Here is a 25,686-nt window from a genome sequence, read left to right as displayed (position 1 = left end):
GTTGGAGACACTGAACGTCAGTGCTGCATAATGTGCAGTACTGCCCCAGGAGGCACCTCTAGTATCCATCTGAGGAGTGGGCCCCGGAGGTGTCCCTAGGCTTTAATGTAAACTCTGCCTTTTCTCTGAAAAGACAGTGTTTGCATGAAAATGCCTGCAGTGACTGTCTGTACTCACCAGAACAACTATAATGAGCTATAATGGTTCTGGTGACTTTAAATTTGGAAATCCTCCTGTATTCACTTTGAGTTCTCACTTTAGTGAATAAACCTGTAGGTGTGTTCACTGGGTCATAAAGCTGTTTGTAATAACATGTAAATTAGTCTTCAAGCCACTAACAATGTTGTATATGGCTCCCAAATATCACCAAGTGGGTGATTTTATAATGGCAGTTCCAAATAAAACCAAATATGCACGAATTGAGTTAAACAGAATAGACACAATAGAAAGGATTTCCCTTTACACCCAAATTTCCAAAGTTATATTTATTTAATCTTACATTTAACAAACATTTAGGAGGTGTGAAAATTAAAAAGACTGCCAACATCAGTTTGAGTTTCGTATAACCCCCCCCCCCCCCCTTTTTTTTTTTTCTCTCTCTTTTCTTGCTTTGGTTTTGCATTCAGCCCTTTGTGCAAAGTGTTCCCTTTGTAAATATATAATAATATTTAATCATCAGAATGTCCCATGATACATGGACACCTTTGAGTGAGAAGGGATTTAACCTTGGGAGGGCTGTGTCGTTTGAATTACATTGTCCCAGTACAGTCCCAATTAGACTGATGTAGACCCATACCCATTGCAGGAATCTCAAAACATACTATTATTAATTTGTGAGGCAGCACTGTCTTAGAAGACACAAGACAAACATAAGAAGTACTCTGTCTTATGTAAATACTGATTAATGGTAATATGTGACACAACAGGTAGAGTTAGAAGTTGTTCCACCCCCCCCCCCCCCCCCAATCTTGACATCTTGTCCTAAAAAAAATAAAATATATATATAACCGGTATCTCTTGAGCTGTACATAAGAGGTCTATAACACTTCATCTAGAAACTTGCATGAGTTTCCAGGCCCCTATATTGTTTTGGTGCATGTCTATGAGAGCACTTAACTGAAGTTTATTTAAGCAGGGCCTTCCCTATCAGTTCCTGTAACACTTCATGTAGCCATTATATGCACATTCAAGCAACTAGTTTTTGGAAAATATTGACATCTATTAAAAGATAAGAGAGATATCACAGATTAATTTGGTGAATTTGAAGATGGAGAACTTGAAGAAACACTAGTGGTTAGGAGTACAAAACTATTCTTAACGCTTTAGTGTTCCTGATCCTAGTTCAAAGTGCCTCCCCTTCCCCCATACATTATTAAAAATAAATCTTTTACTCACATTTTCCAGTGGAGGCTCCCTCTGTGCTGCATACCATTCCTTCTCCTGCAATGTAATAGAGGAGCATTGGGTACCTGATGCACATGCACAGTGAACGCCACGTGCGCATCCAAGCATCCCAATAGGAAAGCATTGATTCAATGCTTTGCTATAGGGGCCTCTGCTTCACGTGACCAAGTTTTACTCTGTCAGCGCAACGGAAGCACCTGGGGTAGCTGTCAGTATAAGGTGGATTTATCACTGCAGGGTTAAAAGAACAGGACCACTGCACCCAAACCACTTCATTGAGTTGAAGTGGACTGGGTAACTTTAGTGATCCCTTAATATAAAACTTTAAAGTTTTAAGCAGAATTTAAAGAGCATACTTCTTAAAGCCAAAACCCAGTTAGGTTTGGATATCAATAAATAGGTAAATCCAATATGGATAACGGGTTAGTATGATTTGCCTAAATGTGGTTTAAGAGTGCGTATCACATTTGCATTTTTAAATATAGTCAAGGTCTACTACTAGATGTTACTTCTCAGTAAAATAAAGAGGTCAAATTTAAAAGGATACTATAGTCATCAACACAATTTTAGGTTAGATTAATGAAGCAGCATGCCCCTCCAGTGTCACTGCTCAATCAGCAATTTAAGAGTTAAATGGCTTTTATTTATGTGGCCTAGCCACATCTCCCCTGGCTGTGACTGACAGTCTGCATGGGAAGGGAAAAAAAAAGAAGAAAAAAAACGAAAAAAAAGTTACATTTTCAATCAGATGTTAACTTGCTTTTGAAGTGTATGTATGTAATTGAATAATACATGTAATTGAATTATACACGAGCGGTTCCTGCAGGCTATCAACAGAGCAAGAAATACATTCTAAATCAAACAATGTGCAATAAAGGAAGTTTAAATAGTATATGTCGCTTTACACAACATGTTTAGGATGGCAGTTCAAGTCACATGCAGGGACGTGTGACTAGTGATGCATAAAGTGATTTAACTCCTAAATGGCATTGAAATAAAACACTGCAGGGGCATGATCTATACACCAAAACTGCTTCAATTAGGCTAAAATTGTTTCGGTACCTATATTGTCCCTTTAATAGTGACACTGCAGGCCTCAGGTCTCTTCATAGAAAAAGCCAGTCATATCAGGTAAACACAGCTGAAAGATCTGATCTGTGTGAAACCAGAGAGAAAGAAGCTTTAAATGCAATATAACACGAAATTCTGCATACACCTACACATCACCTTCAATGGTTCTCTTACACTGGGAAAGCAGTGCCACTACTCAAAACAATTTATTGCAGGCAGCTGCATGAGGCCTGACTAAAATGGTGTGTCTGTTCCAACTGACCAACTCAAATAGCACGGGTACCTAGGTTTAGGTCACAGCCCTTAGGTTAAAAACCCCTGTTCTAATGTAAAACTTTGGTTATAACGATATGTACATAAAATTAACCTTATATTGACTTTAATAGGTATACCCATACCAAACAAAAGCCACCAAGCTATATTAAAAAAATAGAAAATAAGTTAGAGGAATAAAAAATATGGATATATAACAAATTACAAACAAGAAATATATCATACAAACCTCAAGAAATGTACTGCCCAAAATACACCCCTTATGCCACGTCCATACTAATAATCCCCTATATACCAACATACAGCTGAATTATTGCACACTCCTGAAAGCCAATAACAAACAATGCAGCTGCACACATAAAATAATCATACATGTAACTTAAAACATGGGCTTCCCTCTGCCCTGATCCATTTATACCAAACAATTAATGTAGGTTAGACATGTTGCCAATCCCCATGTAATAATAAATGTTTCCATCAAACCTCACTGAAGCCCCTTCTAACACAACAAATAGTTGCCTTCATGTTACAGCCATATTTGTATTGCCATTAGACACCCTCTGCACTCTACAAACCTACATATTACTGTAAACCCCATTGATCTTTAAAATAAGATTACATACAAGCCCAAATTTAACTTCCATAACAAATAGGTAAATCCTATTGCAATGCTCCCAAATAAATTATGCATTACTAAACTATAATGCATGCATAACATATAAAAAAAAAACTAAAGTGTAATTAAGCGGAAACACTCATATGTAGGTGACAGCCCATAAGCCCTGATAGTGTAAAAACAACAACAACAAAAAACACCACCACAACACATACAGGAAAAGCATTGGTTGTTACAAATATAGGATAAGCCCTATAATAACCACACAACGTCACTAGGCCAAATCCCACTGCAAGAATAATAACAGGAAGCTGCTGTGAAAACACAAAGAAGGCCTTGCTAACAAGACACCAATAAAGATATATAAAAGGTGATTTGTTAGACATTAATTGGGTTACATCATCCCAAAATATAGGTTGCATTCTGGTGGACCAAACAAATGAAGATGGCTGACCAAATCAGAGAGACAGGAAGCTGACATTGTTTTCATTGCAGGTCACTGTGAGCTTACAACAATAACCTTGTTTAAAAAAATAAAAAAGGTTTTCAAAAAAAAAAAAAAAAAAAAAACAGTTTGAGCAGATCAAAAAATACAGCTTGCATGCTAAAAATAAAATATGTCAGTGTATAGCATTTAATACAGTGACAGACCTGAAATAGAGGCCCATAATTTAATCTACGAATGGAGATTCCCCAAAGATAAAAAATAAATAAATGGAAATTGAGATCTTACAGCAGGGCTTAAAGCACCCACACAAAAAAAAAAAAAAAAAAAAAAATGAATAAATCCCTACAAAAGACCACCTTACCCCACCGTTGACCCCAATCATAGGTGGGATCACAAAATGTCAGCCAATCGCACGTATAAAATATCACAATACAGTGTATTGTATACAATATACACAGTAAACCCTACAATCCTAAGAAAACACATACTGGCAGCCCTCTAATAAACAATAAGGCGAGATAAACAGAATGCCATCATACTACCAACACAAAAAACAGCACAATAACAACCCTCAACACAAACCACCATATATTGCCAACTAGAGATACACACACACACACTATATGTAATGTACTGTATACCACAAAATACATATGTAATACATAGGAGAATAAATTATAAGTCGTGTATTACACTAAAATAAATGTGTTTTCAATAGAAAACTGAATATGGGAGAACTTGTTTTAAAAAACTAACAAAAACAACAGACTGTCCTGTAAAACACAGATAGTCTGACAGGATAGTGAGCTATAGGCAGTGATACATAAGAGGATAGTGAGCTATAGGCAGTGATACATAAGAGGATAGTGAGCTATAGGCAGTGATACATAAGAGGATAGTGAGCTATAGGCAGTGATACATAAGAGGATAGTGAGCTATAGGCAGTGATACATAAGAGGATAGTGAGCTATAGGCAGTGATACATAAGAGGATAGTGAGCTATAGGCAGTGATACATAAGAGGATAGTGAGCTATAGGCAGTGATACATAAGAGGATAGTGAGCTATAGGCAGTGATACATAAGAGGATAGTGAGCTATAGGCAGTGATACATAAGAGGATAGTGAGCTATAGGCAGTGATACATAAGAGGATAGTGAGCTATAGGCAGTGATACATAAGAGGATAGTGAGCTATAGGCAGTGATACATAAGAGGATAGTGAGCTATAGGCAGTGATACATAAGAGGATAGTGAGCTATAGGCAGTGATACATAAGAGGATAGTGAGCTATAGGCAGTGATACATAAGAGGATAGTGAGCTATAGGCAGTGATACATAAGAGGATAGTGAGCTATAGGCAGTGATACATAAGAGGATAGTGAGCTATAGGCAGTGATACATAAGAGGATAGTGAGCTATAGGCAGTGATACATAAGAGGATAGTGAGCTATAGGCAGTGATACATAAGAGGATAGTGAGCTATAGGCAGTGATACATAAGAGGATAGTGAGCTATAGGCAGTGATACATAAGAGGATAGTGAGCTATAGGCAGTGATACATAAGAGGATAGTGAGCTATAGGCAGTGATACATAAGAGGATAGTGAGCTATAGGCAGTGATACATAAGAGGATAGTGAGCTATAGGCAGTGATACATAAGAGGATAGTGAGCTATAGGCAGTGATACATAAGAGGATAGTGAGCTATAGGCAGTGATACATAAGAGGATAGTGAGCTATAGGCAGTGATACATAAGAGGATAGTGAGCTATAGGCAGTGATACATAAGAGGATAGTGAGCTATAGGCAGTGATACATAAGAGGATAGTGAGCTATAGGCAGTGATACATAAGAGGATAGTGAGCTATAGGCAGTGATACATAAGAGGATAGTGAGCTATAGGCAGTGATACATAAGAGGATAGTGAGCTATAGGCAGTGATACATAAGAGGATAGTGAGCTATAGGCAGTGATACATAAGAGGATAGTGAGCTATAGGCAGTGATACATAAGAGGATAGTGAGCTATAGGCAGTGATACATAAAAGGATAGTGAGCTATAGGCAGTGATACATAAAAGGATAGTGAGCTATAGGCAGTGATATAAGAGGAGGATAGTGAGCTACAGACTGGGATATAAGAGGAGGATAGTGAGATACATTGTTGTGCCTGTGAGGGCTGATATAGAGTGATATGGAGTATTACCCCCTCCCCCATGGCGATACATACAGTGTAGGCCTAGCTATGTACTACCAGCGGTGTATATGGCTATTAGGAGCAGATAGCGCTGCTCTCGCCCCCCAGGTTGGTACATAGCCCCCCCGTGTCGGTAGGTGTCCCATTACTGTGTGTGTATATTATGTAATGTCTATTAGCGGAGTCCTGGCTCGCTCTGCCCATGGCTGCCAGGGCCCCGGCCGATGACGCACCGAGTAAAAGGGACCCCGGGACAGAGTCCCCCATCGCCCCCCCCTCCCCGGGTACCTCTGTCTCCGCCACGCTCCCCCCGGGTGTCTCCGCTCTCCTCTCCTCCGCCGTCTCACCGATCAGCTGAGCCCAGCCAGGCGCTGATCCCTCCGCGCACTACTTCTTTACTGAGAGAGAACGAGATATAAACCTCTCCGCCACCACAGCCGGCGGTACCTTTTTCTCACGGACACATCACACAACGCCAAGCAGTCAGTTATGTACCCATCCGCGCGCACTACTTAGCGAAAACGGGGGGTTCAGAGTCCCGGCATAACGACTGTATCCTTCCACCCGCCGGGTGGCTAGCTAGAAATGGGGTGACGGCAATGCGCCTTTTGTCTGTTGGGGGGGGGGTCACCTGATATTAAAGCCTTTTTTTTTCTCGTTTTTTTTCTTTAAACCAATAAAAAGCCCGCTTAGTGACAGCTATATCCTTACACTGCCACCATCCACTGGCCGCACTGAGAGCTCCGTTATGAGGCGGCCGGTACCGTGCGCGCTGCTGTCCGAGCGCTGAGTCCGCCGCTTATTGTTCACAATGTGAGGGGAGGAGCACGGATCTCAGGGCCGCATCTCCGCCTCCCGCGCGGAGGGATCTCTCTATCTCGCTCTCCCCCAAAACAAGCCGAAACGCGTAATGCGGCTCGGTCTCCCTTAGCAACGGCGAACAGCGTCTCAAGATGGCGTCCCTCTTGCCAGAAATCCTGTTTGAGAGCAGCAACCAGGCTCCTTCCCCGAGCAAAGACTTCCACCAGATCCTCGTGACTCGCACTGAGGTAACAAAGGAGAACCTTCTCCACGGGGAGAGGGAAAAGGAAAGGTGGCCCTCTGTGAGATTTAACACGATGGAGCTGGTCGGTGTCTGCTGCTGGGGACTACATTTCCTTTTCTGGAAGCTTTTTGAAACTGCAGTTTATGCAGGCATCATGGGAAATGTAGTCCACAACAACTGCAGTGGCAGAGGTGAAAGGGACATTCTAGGCTTGGGTTAATTCCGCTCTCCAGATTTTTTTTTTAACAATGTGTTGTGGAATAATTTTATGGATACTCTCAAAATAAAATAAACAAGATTATTACCTTCCAACATTTCCCAGTCAGTCGTGCGCATCGCATTGTCTGAAATGGCAGTGCCATGAAGTCCGTGGAGTATGAAGTTTGTTTGGCGCCAGAACCCTTAACCCTTTAAGGACCAAACTTCTGGAATAAAAGGGAATCGTCACACGTAGCATGTGTCCTTAAGGGGTTAAACTACCAAAGCCGGTTATTAGTAGCCGCCTGTCATAGACAAGGCTACTGCACAAGCAATTTCTTAGCAAGCTGTTTCAAAGAGTCATATGAAAGCCCTAGTCACATGGGAATTTTAGGTAGTAAACATAGCCATAAGATCTTGCTCAAGTTGTGCTCTCTCAGTGCTGGGGACTCTCCTCCCTCTTCTGAAGTCATCAGCTGAATGCGCATGTGCGGCAAGAGCCACACGCGCATTCAGCCAGTCTCATAGGAAAGCATTCTCAATGCTTTCCTATGGACGCTGGCGTCTTCTCACTGTGAAAATCACAGTGAGAAGCGCGGAAGCGCCTCTAGTGGCTGTCAGTGAGACAGCCACTAGAGGCTGGATTAACCCTAATGTAAACATAGCAGTTTCTCTGAAACTGCTATGTTTACAGCAGGCAGGGATAATCCTAGATGGACCTGGCACCCAGACCACTTCATAGAGCTGGACACTGGAGTTAGGAGGTATATATGTCACACCAGTTAGAAGGGGGTTGACAAACACCATTGATGTTCTTGACAACCGAAAATTTGTTACTCTTTGCTGCATTGATAATGCACAATAAAAACTTCCAAATAGTCAATGTCAGTTTTTTCTGACATGGATAGTGGCTACTGGTGGAGAGTCCTGGAATGGGGGAAAGAGTATAGCTCAGAGCACTCTGCCAATAGCTGCTATCCATTTTGGATGAAAAACTGATAATACAGAATTGTAAATTCCCTATGACCAACTTGATTGTAACGGATGCCCTCTCTGGATGTCAGGAAGATCACCCGTTTAGACTGTTCCTGAACAGATTAACATAAAACGGCGGAATGGCACTCTCTGAGACTATATTGGTTTCACAAGTCTTGGTTGTGTTGCTTATATATACCCAGAAACGTGGACTCACTCCATACTAAGCAGTTTTCATTTGCCATATTATCTGGTATTTAAGGTCATAGGTTAATTTCTTTATTTTGTGTTTCATGATATTTTTGTTATGTTTTATAATTATGTCTAAGGAAGATGAATATAAAGTCTCTGGCCTTATTTTCCTGTATCTCCAGGTTATTTTCAGATGGTGGAAAATATCTCTCCGAAGTGAATTTCGTAACACTAAACCTGGAGAACTTAAAGAATCTCATGTGGACTTTGTCGATGATACAACTTTACAGGGTAAGTAGGAAGAGCATTCACTGTGCAGAGATATACGAGTCTCCACAAAGCTAACCCTCAGGTTACTTGTGCCCTATGGTTTAATGTAAGCCCTGCTACCTTTCTTCTTCTTTTTTTTTATCATTTCATCACAAGCTCTGTGACAGAATTGTTTAATATTGTAAAGTGTTGCGGAATAAGATAGCACTATGTAAATGGCAATACTAATAATATAGAGACAAATGAGATCTGCAACCTAGTGTGACAGGGTCAAAATGTTCACTTGACAACTGGCATATGTAGCATACCATTACTTTTACTTATTCTTTAACCCAGGGGTGCCCAAAAGGTAGTTCCTTAGTTGTTGTAGAACTAAAACTCCTATGATGCTTTGCTTGTATTTAGAATGACAAAGCATCATGGGAGTTGTAGTTTTAAAACATCTGGGATCTACCCGTGCTTTAACCCATAATTACGTTATTCTTATAGTAATTTACTGTAAGAATAAAGGTGATAAGGCATTACAGTATAGTTACTTTAAGTGCATAGGTAACCCGCCTTCGAAACAAGAGAATAATGTTTTCAAATCCCATATTTACTGGTTGATGATGTTATCCAAGCTTAATTTTCTATAAAGAACAGTTTGACACCGTGCATTATAGGGAGCCCCCATCTCAAGGTTTAGTTGGAACATTTTCTTTGAGATTAGAAGATATTGCATTCAGCTCTGTCCTGGTAATGATATTGTGGAAAAGAAACTGAGAAGACAGAACTCTCACAATTCTGTCTCCCCAGCTCCTTTAACGCAAATTGGTAAAGAAGGGCAATTGTCACCTCTCTGTAAGTTACACCATTGAAAAAGACAAAGGAAATTCCTTATTATTTCGATCCTATTTAATAAAGTGATCTAAAAAGTGACGCTTTTCTTTATAGTGAATTCCGCCATTTCTTGCACAAATTTCCATTTCAGAAGCTTGCCAATTTTATAGTAGGTGCATAATTCCACCACTTAATGTTTTCAAAAGTGGCTGAAATAAAATCAGCTCTGTCAGCTAAACAATAGTGCATGTTTTGGTCTGTCAGACAGTTCATAGAAACAAATAGGGGGCAACTGCGCAGACAAGGGTACAAACAATTAAACTTTTTCAAGAAAACTTTTCCAGCTTGTTGTCTATATACTTTGACACAAAGCTTCAGCCCCACCTTCACCACAGTCAATAGCAATTTAATCCATAAAACAAATTGACCTTTTATTCAGCCAAAAGATAATATTGATATTTTGTTGACTGTATTTGGGCAAGCATGTTAATTCCCCAACTTAGGCAGAAATGGTGAATGCAGTCCAATAAATGGGGATATATACATACTAAATGCTTCTTACATGTCATGTCACCCATAGAATTTGCCAAAGGAGATATGCATGGCTGCGACCCTTAGAGGGAACAGTAGGTGTACCCATTCCAGTGTCCAGGGGTCTGACCTTGCCTCTCTGCTAGAGGGGATAACAATGGTACATGGGGTGTGTAAGGAGGCCTCTAGTGTAAGCAGATTAGACTGTTTGTTTGTAAAATCTCAATTTTCCAGTGGAATACAGGCCTGCAGCAGCTTATCTATCTGTACCCAGGTTATTTAGGTTTGGGTATCCCACCACAGGTTAGTGCCTAAGTAGTTTAGATTACTGATTAGAATAAATATGAGGCCTATGAAATACTTCAATTGAGGCTTTCTTATAACAAAAGGGGTCACATCTAGGATGTTACCGGTGAGCATCTAGGTACCTTTTATATGTCCAATAATGGAGCTGGATAAAAGAGTAATAAAGGGTTTGAGGTTTCTATTGCTTGTTAAATACTTGAACAACCCAAACCAGACTCTCTCCTTTTTGGTTGTTGATCATTATTATGTAAGAGGAGGGAAGCAGTGCTTTTGAGAGTGTCCAATTCAGGTCAGGATGGACCAAAATGTAGCAAAAAAAAAAAGGGGGGGGGGGGTTATGTGTCAAAACTAGCCACTTCTTTGTACAAGAGACTGAGTTGGTTCGACTATTTCTACTTCACGAACAGAATATGGACATATTGTTCGTCAGTCAAACCAACTACCGAACGTGGAGACCACCAAGTGGAGTCGTGTGTCTCCAATTGAGGATTGTAACACTTGAAAACCGCAATGTGTAGCAGCCGTTCGGATGAACGAACACGTGGCGGCGGCCATCTTTGCGCATGAACGCCCAGCGGTGTACTAAAATCGTACACTCAACCTCACGAACACCGCTGAACTTCCATCCTGATCGTACGTGCCTTTCCTTTCGTCTAAGAAAAGCGGCATTCGACTAAATTGAACGAACGACCATCAGACACACGACTACCCAGTTTGTGAACGTTTACATTCGTTAGTTTGTTCGTGAGAACTCCTGAAAGAAGACCGGTCAAAGCATTTAATCACATGGAACTGTTTTGGGGCTTCACCTTGTGGCTGACCAGTATAAAACTTCACTCGAATGGCTTTCCTGTTCTACCAAACGTACCTGAGCGGTATTTCGACAGATTGGGCGCTCAGATTCTGAGTTCTGAGAAAAGAATCATGGGAAATATGTATTTGTTCCCTGTCCTCCACAAGGTCCACCAGGGGAAAACCCCTGGAATGTAATTAAAGAAACCCCTTGAGTGGGGAATTGTATAAAAGCCAGCTGTGGCTCAATAAAAATCAGTTGACTCCCAAAGCTGTGTTTTGTCCATTTGTTGGGGAATGGGATTGGAATTGTCACGCTACACTTTATTTGAATGCTGATCAAGTCTACCATCGGAGATATTGCCGTTGATACGTCTACTCCGCTACATGGTACGAAAAGCAGAATGTAGTCTAGTACAGTGGTATTCAACCTTTTTCTGCCTGCCGCCCATTAATGCATCTTTCTTGATGGAAAAATTTCCTTACCGCCCACCAGTTTTCACACAAGTGCAGAATATTTTTTAGAAAGGAGAGTGTTTTTTTTTTAAAAAAAATGTACGTATATTTATCTTTTTATTTCTACTTTATGCATGTTTATAATGTTTTTAACTTTATAAAGTTTAATGAGAAAACAAAGTAAATTTAAATTACCTTTACTAGTGATTAATGAGATCCTTGAGGTTGATGCTGCGAGACTAAATATTTGATATCTGGTTCGATTTTCGTAAGGAACAAACAAAGGTCTCCTCTTTTGGTGATATTCAGACGATTTCTCTGTTTCCTCATTATATGATTTCTCATCTGTGCATCAGCTCCCCTCCTCTCCCTCCTCAATTCCCCTCCCCACCTTTTTTTCCCCTTTTTTCTATTTTTTTTACCTTCCTTATAGCAATGCCCAGTAGGAAGGCTGAGCTAGGTAGCCCACTTACTATTATTAGCCAACAACAATTCTCTCTTTTCCTTCTTTCTCCTTTTTTACAAGTACTCTACTACTTCTTTCTCGTTTTTACAAGTACTCTGCTCCTTCTTTCTCCTATTCTACAAGTACTCTCGTCCTTATTTCTCCTTTTTACAAGTACTCTGTTCCTCCTTTCTCCTATTCTACAAGTACTCTGCTCCTTCTTTCTCCATTTTACAAGTACTCTGCTCTTTCTTTCTCCTATTCTACAAATACTCTGCTCCTTCTTTCTTCTATTCTACAAGTACTCTGCTCACAGACAAACACATACACACATACACTTACACACACACACACACACTCACTCACAGAGAAACACATACACACAAACATACACACACTCACACATACACACATATACTTAGACACACTCACTTACAGACACATACACACACTCACAGACAAACACATACACTTACAGACACACACACTCACAGACAAACACAGGGGCGGACTGACCAGTCGGGCACTTCGGACATGGTCCGAGGGCCCGGCTGGGAGGGGGGCCCGCCGCCATCAGGGGGCCCGGCGGCAGGGCCGGATTGCCCCACCGCGGCCTCGGCATCTGTGCATGTAAGTGCCACCGGGTGGCCGGTCCGGTGGCACACTGAAGGGGCCGGCTGCGGTACATGCTGGAGCCGCCGGGCCGGGTGGCAGCCTCGCCGGTCCGGCGGCACTCCTGTCAGGCTGTCAGTAACGCTGAGGACGGAAGGAGGGGAGGAGCATGTCTCTCTCACATGCTCCTTTGCGGTTCCCACAATTCCCAGCACAGGATGTGGGAACCGCAAAGGAGCATGTGAGAGAGACATGCTCCTCCCCTCCTTCCGTCCTCAGCGTTACTGACAGCCTGACAGGAGTACCGGCGAGGCTGCCACCCGGCCCGGCGGCTCCAGCATGTACCCGGCCCCTTCAGTCTTCTCTTGGTAAATGGGAGGGGGAAAAATAAAACAGAGAGGGGGAAAAGATAGAGGCAGGGGAAGAAACAGACAGTGGGAAAATAGAGAGACAGGGGGAGGGGAAGGAAAGAGACAGGGGGGGGGACACAGGGAAAGGAGGGAGAAATAGACAGGGGGGAGAGTGAGACACAGGGGGAGAAAGAGATGGTGGAGGGGGGAGAAAGAGACAGAGGGGAAGAGAGATGTGGGGTAGGGAGAGACACAGGGAAAGGGGGGAGAAAGAGACAGAGGGGACGAGAGATGTGGGGTAGAGAGAGAGACACAGGGAAAGGGGGGAGAAAGAGACAGGGGACGAGAGATGTGGGGTAGAGAGAGACACAGGGAAAGGGGGGAGAAAAAGACAGGGGATGAGAGATGTGGGGTAGAGAGAGACACAGGGAAAGGGGGGAGAAAGAGACAGAGGGGAAGAGATATGTGGGGTAGAGAGAGACACAGGGAAAGGGGGAGAAAGAGACAGGGGACGAGAGATGTGGGGTAGAGAGAGACACAGGGAAAGGGGGGAGAAAGAGACAGGGGACGAGAGATGTGGGGTAGAGAGAGACACAGGGAAAGGGGGGAGAAAGAGACAGGGGACGAGAGATGTGGGGTAGAGAGAGACACAGGGAAAGGGGGAGAAAGAGACAGAGGGGACGAGAGATGTGGGGTAGAGAGAGACACAGGGAAAGGGGGAGAAAGAGAGAGGGGATGAGAGATGTGGGGTAGAGAGAGACACAGGGAAAGGGGGGAGAAAGAGACAGAGGAGACGAGAGATGTGGGGTAGAGAGAGACACAGGGAAAGGAGGGAGAGAGACAGGGGGGAAGAGTGAGACACGGGGAGAAAGAAGGGGAATAGAGAGATGGTGGAGGGGGGAGAAAGAGACAGAGGGGACGAGAGATGTGGGGTAGAGAGAGACACAGGGAAAGGGGGGGAAAAAGAGACAGAGGGGACGAGAGATGTGGGGTAGAGAGAGACACAGGGAAAGGGAGGAGAAAGAGACAGAGGGGACTAGAGATGTGGGGTAGAGAGAGACACAGGGAAAGGGGGGAGAAAGAGACAGAGGGGACGAGAGACACAGGGAGAAAGGAGAGAGACCCACAAGGGGAGGGGGAGAAAGAGGCAGAGGGGGAAGAGAGACTGGGAAGGAGAGGGGAGACATGGACACAGAGGAGCAGTGAGGGGGAGAAAGAAACATACAGAGGGACTGGGGGAGACAAAAAGGCACACAGTAGGGCTGTATATATAATTGGTGGATCGCCCCAGCCGATCTCTCCCCCCCCCGGTCTGCAGGCACCGTGCGGGCAGCTGGCAGGGAGGGAAGAAGAGAGGACCCGGGAGCTTAGCCTGCAGCTTCTCTGGGTCCTTCTCACGCAAGCACAGAGCGTTGCCGCAGTTACCACGGCAATGCTCCGGCTCTCGCAAGAGTGAACTCTAGCCCTGGAGCTACGGGCTAGAGTTCACTCTCAACACTGCGACCACCAGGGATTCCTGGTGGTCGCAGTAGTGAGAGTGAACTCTAGCCCCATACACACACTGCCCCCCCACACACACACCATACACATTCACTCACTGCCCCCCATACACACACACTGTCCCCACACACACCCTACACATTTACACACATTGCCTCACACACACACACACATACACAGACCCCCATACACAGCCCCCCATACTAACATTGCCACACACACCCTATATGTTCACACACACACACACACACACACACACACACACACTGAACCTTTCACACACACTGCACCCCTCACACATTGCACCACTGCTCCTATACCCTAATACAGCCCCATATCCCAGCAGACCCCAGGTAAGTTTTCAAACTGTTCTTAAACGATTTGACTACTTACTCTGGGAGGGGGTCCTGGCCCTCCTGGCACCATAACCACTACACAGAGCAGCAGTGGTTATTGTGCATGGATTATTTCTTTAAATAATCTACAAGTGCCCCCGTAGCCAGCCCACAGGCCAGCCAGCCAGCCCACAAGCCAACCAAGCCACCAGTTAGCCAGCCCACAGGCCAGCCAGGCCAGCAGCCAGCCACAGGCCAGTAGCCAGCCCACAGACTTACAACAAGCCACAGGCTTACAGCCAGCAAGCCCACAGCCTGCCGGCAGTAGCCAACAAGCCACAGGCTTACAGCCAGCAAGCCCACAGCCTGCCGGCAGTAGCCAGCAAGCCCACAGCCTGCCGGCAGTAGCCAGCAAGCCCACAGCCTGCCGGGAAGCCACAGCCTGCCAGCCGCAGCCAGCAAGCCCACAGCCTTCCAGCAACAGTAATTAAGGTAGGAGGAGCCAACTTGGCCTAGGTATCAGCAAGCTATGTAGTGTTGCTATATTGTAAATAGGAACCAGAGTGTTGGAGAGACCCCCCTCCAGGCCCCCATTAGACTCCGTTGTAGTCTCTAATGGGGCTTGAGTAGATTCTTTCTAACACTCTCTAAATAACACTGAGATAGCCTCTGCTAGAAAGACCCCCCCCTCCATGGCCCATTAGCCCTCAATTGTAGTCTCTACTGGGGCCTTGAGGGGATTATTGCACTTTTGTTCCTTGTGTCTAAAGATTGTGTAGGGTGTGGCTGGAGGTGGGACAAGGGTGGGGCTTGCTACGGAGCATGGGTGGGGCCTGTAAGGGGGCCCTTGATTTATTTTGCCCGTGGGCCCTGAGGGTTCTCAGTCCGCCCCTGGACAAACACACTCACACATATACTTACAGACACACACACTCACAGACAAACATACACACTCACACGTACACTTACAGACACACACACATATACTTACAGACACACACTCACAAATACACTTACAGACACACAAATTATTAATATGAAATGTCCACCCAGCCTCCCTACCTGGAGAGCTGGTGTGGATCTGTCCCTGGGATCCAGTGGGGCTTCACTTCGGCGGGTGGCAGAGTTCTAATCCGAGGCGGCGAGGGAGCTCTAACCTCTCTGCTCTGCTCCCTCGCGGGCTGTCTACTGATGCCAGGAGCCGGAATATGACGTCATATTCCTGCTCCCGCGGCATCAGCAAACATTGCGTGAGGGAGCAGAGCAGAGAGGTTAGAGCTCCCTCGCCACCTCGGATTAGAACTCTGCCGCCCCGGGGGGGGGGTCCAGAAGGTGGCCTGGCAGGAGGGAGCGCTTCCCTCCTGCTGGTCACTGAAATCTTGCGCCCCCAAGCCGCTCGCGCCCGCCCACTCTAAAAAGGAGAAATCCTCTCAAAAAGAGGATTTAGCCGCCGAAATCCCTACCGCCCACCTGGAATCCTGAAACGCCCACTAGTGGGCGGTAGGGACCAGGTTGAAGACCCATGGTCAAGTAAGATGTGATATGGTGAGATAAAACTAAAGGAATTGCACTTACAAGGTACGGAGCTAGTGATTAGCTCGACATTGATTCTCCTGGGCGGTATGATCACTGTCTAAGGATATACTTGTGTCGTGATCCAGGGGTATGTGAAGAGAACATGCATGTAACACCAATATAGTGTACTATATTGAGTATACTGGACGGATTAAAAGAATATATATATATATATATATATATAGTATGTAGATGTATATACATGTACCCTCACAATATGTGGAGCCCACTGTTCAAAAGACTTATAGGAGAGTTGTAGCTTAGCAACATCTGGAGGGCCAGAGTTTGGAGAATCGTGTTCTATTTCTATGTGTAGATATTAAGTTTTTTTCCAATATTTTATGGTGGGTGATGTCACATCATGCAAAAAACTTACAAAGCATGGGTTTTAACCTGCCTGCCTGATCATGGTGGGAGTTACACTCCGGGACAGCAGTTGCTATTTGCAGCTGTTACCATTCAGTCAGCCCCTATTCCGAAAACTGATATGTCAGGAGAGGAGCTGGGGAAACAGAGACAGTGCAATTTGCACACCAGCTGTTCTCTCAGCATGTCACTAAAGCAAGGAACTGAATTAAGAACAGCATCCACAAACCACAACTGTTTCCCATGCATTTAACATTTCACAAGCTACAAAATACATGCATATGCTGTTCCTCCGTGTCATTAGTTCCATTGTTAACAATACAGACATTTATACAAAAAGCAGCCTGGATGATACTTAGGATTTACTAGTTTTTTGAAGAAATTAGATTAATGTTATAAACATTTAAAGCAGATATGCCCAAAAGGAAGAGCCCCGGATGTTTTTAAAGTACAGCTTCCATGATGCTTTGTCATTGTAAAGACATTCTTAAGGTATGCAAAGCATCAAGGGAGTTGTAGTTCTACAACATCTGGGATCTACCTTTTCGGCACTCCTGATTAAAAGTGTGCATTTAACCATGAGAAAACATTGTTGAATTTGCCCTTGAAATCATGTCCCAGAGTTGTATTGTATCCCACATTTTATTTAGTGTATCCAATATCAGAATGTCAAACTGACTGACTGGCAAGCAATAGTCTACAATGAAATCATTTAAAGGAACACTATAGGGTCAGGAACACAAACATGTATTCCTGATGCTATGGTGTTAAAACCACCATCTAGCCCCCCCACACCCTCATTAAATATAGTAAAATCTTACTTGTATTCAAGTCTGCAGCTGCTGCCTCTGCCCCTGAACTGCCTGCATTCCTGACATCATCAGAAGTGATTCTGTAAAACAATTCCCAGATTTTACTATTAACATGACGTAAAGTCATGATTTTATTAAAGACACGGAGGCGAGTATTATGCATAATTCTTTCTTTATTTCCTCAGCAGCAAAGATAGAGGAATATAAATATTGTTAAAATGAAATAAAAACAGTATAGATACACAGGCAACCAATCACATAACAGAGGAAGTGACTATATAAGGCCTGTGTCTCCCACAATCCCCCTCTTTCTTGCGAAAACCGAAGATCAGGTAAGAATATCGAAATCCAACTTGTCCAGAACAGGAAACGGCAACAAACCGATAACGTCAAGCTAAAAGAGAGAGAGAAATATGGTAATATCCAAACTCCAAACTGTAGACTTACCAAAACAAACTGCTGGTATTTCAATGATAGAAAACTGGAATCTGAAAAACCTAAAATATATAATTAATATAATATGTAAATAACATACACAAATCCCATCAGACCGAAATGAAACATACCTGAAGAGTCCAATAGCATCTCATCCCTAGACCCACATTGGGAGGGTGGGAGGGAATAATACTCGCCTCCGTGTCTTTAATAAAATCATGACTTTACGTCATGTTAATAGTAAAATCTGGGAATTTTATTAAAGACACGGAGGCTCATATTATGCAAGTTTAAAGCTGTGCTATCACCTGAGATGCGATATGTTCAATAGGTCTGAAATAGAAGTTGCGTAAGGTCGATTCTCTAGACCAGTCCGCTGCACGCATGATGTCCTCCATAGCCATAGCGCTCCGAACAGAGTGAGGCGTAAAGACAGAAGTGTCTATACCCGCTGAAGATAAAAGCCAGCGTACCCAACGTGCCAGAGTCGGAGTCAAAACAGGCCGGTGAGGTGCTTTAAAAGACACGAATAAAGGATGTAGATCCAAGGAGCGAAGAGAGTGTAGCAGCCAGATAAGCCTTCAGACATTCAACCGGACATAATGCCGGACATTCCGGGAACCTAGGATATACAAACTACTTGGATGCCGATTTAGTCCTTCTGGATATGTTGAAAGCAACACCTTCCGGGGTGAAAACAATGGCGTCCCAATCAAGGGCCCTAACATCAGACACCCTCTTACACGAAACCAAACAGAGTAGCATCACTAGTTTGGAGGACAATTGCTTGAGATTCAGTCCGTGGTTAGGATACCATGACGAGAGGAACTGTAACATGACGTTGACGTCCCAGAAGACAGAGAAACGAGATCTAGGAGGGCGAGCGAGGCGGATACCCTTGAGAAGACGACACACAAGGGGATGTCTGCCGACTGGTGAACCATCCAAACCACTATGTCCGGCCGAAATCGCCGAGCGGAAAAGGTTGATTGTGCGGTACGCCTTGCCCACATCAAACAGTGACGTGAGGAACTCCAGGATCAGATGGAGAGGGGCAGATATGGGATCCATTGCCCGTTCCATGCACCAATTAGACCATGAATTCCATGAAGCACGGTAAGATGATCTCGTACCAGGAGCCCAGGCGTTATCGAGGAGCAGGAGAGTTGATCTCGGAACATTCGGGACAGCCCAGGTTCCCCTGAAAGGAGCCACGCTACTAGAGGCAATTGCTGTTGTAGCACCAGACCGTGTGAGTTCCCGTCCGGATCCAGAAGGAGATCCTGGAAGCTCGGAATCAACCGGGGGTAGTCGATCGTCAACTTCAACAGACGTGGGAACCATCGTCGGGATCTCCACAGAGGAGTGATCAATGTCAGGCAACAATCGTGCCGAACCAACTTCGAGATCGTTCGGGCGATCATGTTGAATGGGGGAAATGCATACAGGCAGCCCGATGGCCATTCCTGGAGAAAGGCGTCCGTCGCCACTGCCGTCGGGTCCGGCCTCCAACTGTAAAACTACGGTAGTTGAGTGTTCAGACGGGACGCGAACAGATCCATCTTGAACCGTCCCCATAGTCTGTCTAGGCTTTGGAATACCAAAGCGTGCAAGTGCCAGTCTCCCGAGTCTCTCAAATGTCTGGAATTCCAATCCGCGTCCGAATTGTCCAGTCCCGGAATGTGTTCCGCTGTCACGGAGACGTTGTTGTAAAGGCAAAATTGCCAAAAATCTTTCGCCAACAGAGCTAACATCCTGGACTTGGTGCCCCGAGGTGGTTTATATAGCGTACCGCCGACACGTTGTCCATCTTGAGGAGAACGCAGCAGTTCCCCCGTCCTGGGGTAAGACTGCGAATCGCGTATGCCCCTGCTAAGAGTTCCAGACAGTTGATGTGCAGAGATCTCTCTATCTCGGACCATCTGCCTCCTGTGGAAACGTTGCCACAGCGAGCACCCCAGCCGTGTAAGCTGGCATCTGACTCTATCACCACGTCCGGGGCGGAACTGAAGATGGCCCTCCCGTTCCAGGCTTCCATGTGTGCCAACCACCATACCAGTTCGTCCCTGGATTCCTCGTCTAGTCGTACTCGAGATTCGTAGGAATGACCCGACCGGAGGTGCGAACCTTTGAGCCTTTGGAGGGCATGGTAATGCAGTGGAATATCGCCTGAATGGAGGCAGCGAGGAGGCCGATAATACGTGCCAACTGTCTGATGGACAGGTCCGGTACACAAAGGGCCCTTCGCAGCTCCTTTTGGATGGCCTTCACCTTTGAATCTGGTAGGTACAGAAATTGTCGGAAGGAGTCCACTTGGAAACCTAAGAATTCCATCGATTGGGCGGGGTTCAGGACCGATTTGTCCCAGTTGATCATGAAACCCAGATTTTGAAGCAGATCGGCCGTCCATTCCAAATGCACTAGAAGATGGTCTCTGGACTGGGACCTGATTAAAATGTCGTCCAGGTAAATAATCAATCGTACCCCACGGGTACGAAGGAACTCCATCACAGGCTTCATGATCTTGGTGAAACACCAAGGAGCCGAGGAAAGGCCGAATGGCAGGCAGGTAAAGCGCCATCGCCTCCCATGCCAGGTGAAGTGTAAGTAGTCCCTGAATTCCACCGCTATCGGGACCGTGAAATACGCGTCCTTCAAATCCAACTTGGCCAGCCAGTCCGACTGCCGAAGGAGGTCTCTGAGGCAGTGTATACCTTCCATTTGAAAATGTTGGTATCGGAGGAAAGCGTTGAGAGGACGGAGGGTTATCACTGGACGGACCCCGCCCCCTTTCTTCGGTACCAGAAAGAGATTGCTCGTAATGCCCAGAGCGGCGAACGGCAACTCTTCTATGGCGCCTTTTGAGAGCATCTCCTCGACTTCCGCGGAGATCATCTTGTCCTGCTCTGGCGGAAGAGACAATTCCCTGGGGACATAAAAATTGGACAGGCAGAGAAACAAACTCCAGGCGATAACCCTTTACACACTGCAGTACCCAAGCGTCTGAAGTAATACTTGCCCACCCCTGGAACAGAGCCAGCCTTCCCACTACCCGCACATGAGCGATAGGGGAAGAAAGGGTACTCACCATAAGGGCGTCTGCCCGAAGCGGTACCGCGGGGGTATCTGGAGCCCCAAGATCTCCCTCTGGCAGGGAAGAAAGGAGGCGTCCTTGAATCCTGAAATCCCCGGGACGGGAAAAAGGAACCTCTGGAGGCACGGCCGGGTGGACGGTTCCTGCTACGCCCGGCCCCTCCGAAAACATTGGGTGCGAACATGCGCTTCATGTTCGCCTGCGCTTTGTCTATGGCCGTAAAGGTCTTAACATATGACCCCAGGTCCTTAACAAATGAATTAACGAACAAGACCCCTTCCTCGGATGGGCCTGGTTCCGCCACCGTCATGGCAGCCAATTTCGGGTCAAGTTTAAAGAGTATCGCCTTACGCCTCTCCGAGGACATGGTGGTATTTGCGTTCCCCAAAAGGCAGATAGACCGTTGTACCCAACCGATGGCCACATCGATGTCCAAAACAGAATCGCCAGCTCTAGCGGCGTCAAGCAGCTCGTACAGCTTTGAAAGCGGGCCCAGGGTATCCAAGATCTTGTCCTGGCAACCCTTAAGGGAGTCCAGGCCCTTTTTGGACTTCCAGCCTGACTTATTCAGGAACTGGGCAATCTGGGGGTTAATATCGGGAGTCTTGCAGGCCGAGCCCGGAAGGGAAGGCCTGGGGCATTCGGCGCACAACTTATTGTGACCTTCCTTAGACAGGGGGGTATGCATGCGGCGGGCCACATAATGAGCTCTGTGTTCAGGAGGGACCCAATCTGCTAACCGGGGGTGGTGAAGGTCGTCAGGGTCAAACAGGGGGGTACTCTGAGGGTCAAACAATACTTTACTATCCCCAGTGGGGCCTTGTACTTGACCCTTAGTAGTGGCAGAGGATCCCGAGGGGGTCACACCCGTAGGGGGTAAATCCTCGCCCGAATCTCCCTCATCATAGGAGTCATACTACATAGCATCAGACTCATTCTCCACACTCCGGTCGGTATCCGACCCATTATCCAGGGCTCTAGCCCGTTTCCACAATCTAGCCTTTTTAGCCCGGCCAGGGGCTCTTTTGCGCGAGCGAGGCGCGCCTTCTGTGACCGCGTCAAGCGAGTCCATCATGGCAGGTATAACCTGCATCGAGGAGTGGGAGCTGACGTGTTTCACCTTAGCCCTTGCCTTACGGGCCCCAGGCATGGCGGGGGCCGGCGGGGGGGACCCATCACCCAGGGGGGAGGGAGCCGCCAAGGAGGGCAAAAGCATATTCTGCAGAGACTGGGAGAACGATGTGGACACCGCTCCCATGGCAGAGGTAAAGGCCCTCTGCAAGGATGACGCCATAGTGGCATCCAAGAGGGCTTGGAATTCTTGGGAAGCTACATTACCCTCAGGAACATCTTGATTAAACGTGTCAGGAAGGCCCTCTTGCCCCTCATCCCTGTCCTGCATAATGGCAGGGAAAGTACTCACAGATGCAGTAGGGGAAAAACGATTTGCAGTAACCAGAAGAGCAACAGGGTTGAGTAACCCACAGGTAGGAGAACAATGAAAAATGCGCTGTCAGGTGTGCCCAGGGGACCCAGGGCCACAGGGAGTAGTAGGACCGGCCGCAAGTAAACTCCGCCTCCAAGATGGCCGCCGCACGTGGAAGCCGGCGGGTATCGCTCGCGGCCAGGACACACTGGGGGAAGGGGCGCATGTACCTTACCCACGCGGAACGGAGGTCGCGAGAGAGAGGGACATGTAGCCGCGGTCGGCAAGAGCAGACCACGTCAAACAGTCGTCCACAAACTGCGCGCGAGCACCCAGAAGGGAAGCCAGCCACAGGGGAAAGCAAGGGAGGGAATCCCCTCTGCGGGGAAAACAGAAACTGAAAAGGGAAAACCCACTAGGCACACCACAGGATATAAACAGAACACAGTAAATACACAGTAATAATAATCAAGCGTGTAAATAGCAATAAAAGAGCAATAAATGATGAAACATGCAGAGCAAGGTTAAGGTACTTAGCTGGTCTGAGGAAGCAGCAAAGAAAGAGGGGGATTGTGGGAGACACAGGCCTTATATAGTCACTTCCTCTGTTATGTGATTGGTTGCCTGTGTATCTATACTGTTTTTTATTTCATTTTAGCAATATTTATATTCCTCTATCTTTGCTGCTGAGGAAATAAAGAAAGAGTTATGCATAATATGAGCCTCCGTGTCTTTAATAAAATCACAATGCTTTCACATAGGATTGGCTGAGACTATCAAGGAGGCAGATCAGGGGCAGAACCAGCACACGTCAAACAGAGCCCTGGCCAATCAGCAGCTCCTAATAGAGATCCATTGAATCAATGCATCTCTATGAGGAAGGTTCAGTGTCTGCATGCAGAGGGTGGAAACATTGAATGACAGCATTGCACAGTGTGCAACACTGCCACAGGAAGCACATCTAGCAACAATCTGAGGAGTTGCCAGTGGAATTATCCCTAGGCTGTAATGTAAACACTGCATTTTCTCTGAAAAGACAGTTTTTACTGCAAAAAGCCTAAAGAGAATGATTCTACTAACCAGAACAAATACAGTCAGGTCCATAAATATTGGGACACTGACACAATTCTAATCTTTTTGGCTCTATACACCACCACAATGGATTTGAAATGAAATGAACAAGATGTGCTTCAACTGCAGACTTTCAGCTTTAATTTGAGGGTATTTACATCCAAATCAGGTGAACGGTGTAGGAATTACAACAGTTTGTATATATGCCTCCCACTTTTCAAGGGACTAAAAGTAATGGGACAATTGGCTGCTCAGCTGTTCCATGGCCAGGTGTGTGTTATTCTCTCATTATCCCATTTACAAGGAGCAGATAAAAGGTCCAGAGTTAATTTCAAGTGTGCTATTTGCATTTGGAATCTGTTGCTGTCAACTCTAAATATGAGATCCAAAGAGCTGTCACTATTAGTGAAGCAAGCTATCATTAGGCTGAAAAAACAAAACAAACCCATCAGAGAGATAGCAAAAACATTAGGTGTGGCCAAATCAACTGTTTGGAACATCCTTAAAAATAAAGAACGCACCGGTGAGCTCAGCAACACCAAAATACCCGGAAGACCACGGAAAACAACTGTGGTGGATGACCGAAGAATTCTTTCCCTAGTGAAGAAAACACCCTTCACAACAGTTGGCCAGATCAAGAACACTCTCCAGGAGGTAGGTGTATGTGTGTTAAAGTCAACAATCAAGAGAAGACTTCCCCAGAGTGAATACAGAGGGTTCACCACAAGATGTAAACCATTGGTGAACCTCAAAAACAGGAAGGCCAGATTAGAGTTTGCCAAACAACATCTAAAAAAGCCTCAACAGTTCTGGAACAACATTCTATGGACAGATGAGACCAAGATGAACTTGTACCAGAGTGATGGGAAGAGAAGAGTATGGAGAAGGAAAGGAACGGCTCATGATCCAAAGCATACCACCTCATCAGTGAAGCATGGTGGTGGTAGTGTCATGGCGTGGGCATGTATGGCTGCCAATGAAACTGGTTCTCTTGTATTTATTGATGATGTGACTGCTGACAAAAGCAGCAGGATGAATTCTGAAGTGTTTCGGGCAATATTAGCTGCTCATATTCAGCCAAGTGCTTCAGAACTCATTGGATGGCGCCTCACATTGCAGATGGACAATGACCCGAAGCATACTGCAAAAGCAATTAAAGAGTTTTTTAAGGGAAAGAAGTGGAATGTTATGCAATGGCCAAGTCAATCACCTGACCTGAATCCGATTTAGCATGCATTTCACTGGATGAAGGGAAAATGCCCCAAGAACAAGCAGGAACTGAAGACAGTTGCAGTAGAGGCCTGGCAGAGCATCACCAGGGATGAAACCCAGCGTCTATGCGTTCCAGACTTCAGGCTGTAATTGACTGCAAAGGATTTGCAACCATGTATTAAAAAGTGAAAGTTTGATTTATGACTGTTAATCTGTCCCATTACTTTTGGTCCCTTAAAAAGTGGGAGGCACATATACAAACTGTTGTAATTCCTACACCGTTCACCTGATTTGGATGTAAATACCCTCAAATTAAAGCTGAAAGTCTGCAGTTAAAACACATCTTGTTTGTTTCGTTTCAAACCCATTGTGTTGGTGTATAGAGCCAAAAAGATTAGAATTGTGTCGATGGACCTGACTGTATATTAAGCTGTAGTTGTTCTGGTGACTGTAGTGTCCATTTAATTCTGAAGCATTTTAGCTCTGGAAATAAATTATGATGTGTGAAAATTTCTGAGATCATTTGTCAGAAGATTGATCTGAACTGTTATTCATATCTGTCGATGTTTTTTCAGCTGTAGATCTACCATTTGCCCATGCTTGCAGGTTTGAATGTGTGTGTAGTGCTTGTATGTGAATGTTGGTGTGTTTTTATATGACGTGTGTGTGTGTGTGCATGTTTGTGTTTTGATAATGTTAGAATGCATGGGTGTATTCATGTGTTGTATTAGTGTTTGAATGCTGGGGTGTGTTTTATTTTGTAGTGTTACTATTTGAATTCAGGGATGCGTTTGTGCGTAGTGTCAGTCTTTGAATGCAGCGGTGTGTTAGTGTAATATGTTATTGTTTTTTACATGCATTGC

At 45.2% G+C, this 25,686-nt stretch overlaps 2 protein-coding genes across 16 annotated transcripts in view; one reads left to right on the top strand and one right to left on the bottom strand.

Moving 5' to 3' along the window:
* Nucleotides 1-6,809, bottom strand: part of TRIP12 (thyroid hormone receptor interactor 12) — a 103,611-nt gene extending 96,802 nt beyond the window's left edge. For 10 of the 14 annotated variants that reach the window (XM_063442286.1, XM_063442292.1, XM_063442294.1 and 7 more), the window contains exon 1: nucleotides 6,718-6,807. The gene's annotated coding sequence lies outside the window, so the exon portion shown is untranslated. Of the gene's footprint in view, nucleotides 1-1,395; nucleotides 1,441-2,466; nucleotides 2,560-6,294; nucleotides 6,516-6,717 lie in introns of those variants that run through there. The other 4 variants (XM_063442290.1, XM_063442289.1, XM_063442287.1 and 1 more) reach the window with 4 other exon arrangements.
* Nucleotides 6,810-6,882: 73 nt separating this feature from the next.
* FBXO36 (F-box protein 36) overlaps nucleotides 6,883-25,686 on the top strand; it is a 62,633-nt gene continuing 43,829 nt past the window's right edge. For both annotated transcript variants that reach the window (XM_063442304.1, XM_063442303.1), the window contains exons 1-2: nucleotides 6,883-7,055; nucleotides 8,599-8,707. In XM_063442304.1, coding sequence (XP_063298374.1) covers nucleotides 6,960-7,055; nucleotides 8,599-8,707 — 205 coding nt within the window. In that variant the 5' untranslated portion in view covers nucleotides 6,883-6,959. The remainder of the gene's footprint in view (nucleotides 7,056-8,598; nucleotides 8,708-25,686) is intronic.

The sequence above is a fragment of the Pelobates fuscus genome, chromosome 2, assembly GCF_036172605.1.
Source record: "Pelobates fuscus isolate aPelFus1 chromosome 2, aPelFus1.pri, whole genome shotgun sequence".
In the NCBI taxonomy this organism is placed as follows: Eukaryota; Metazoa; Chordata; class Amphibia; order Anura; family Pelobatidae; genus Pelobates; species Pelobates fuscus.
This window is presented reverse-complemented; position numbering and strand designations above follow the sequence as displayed.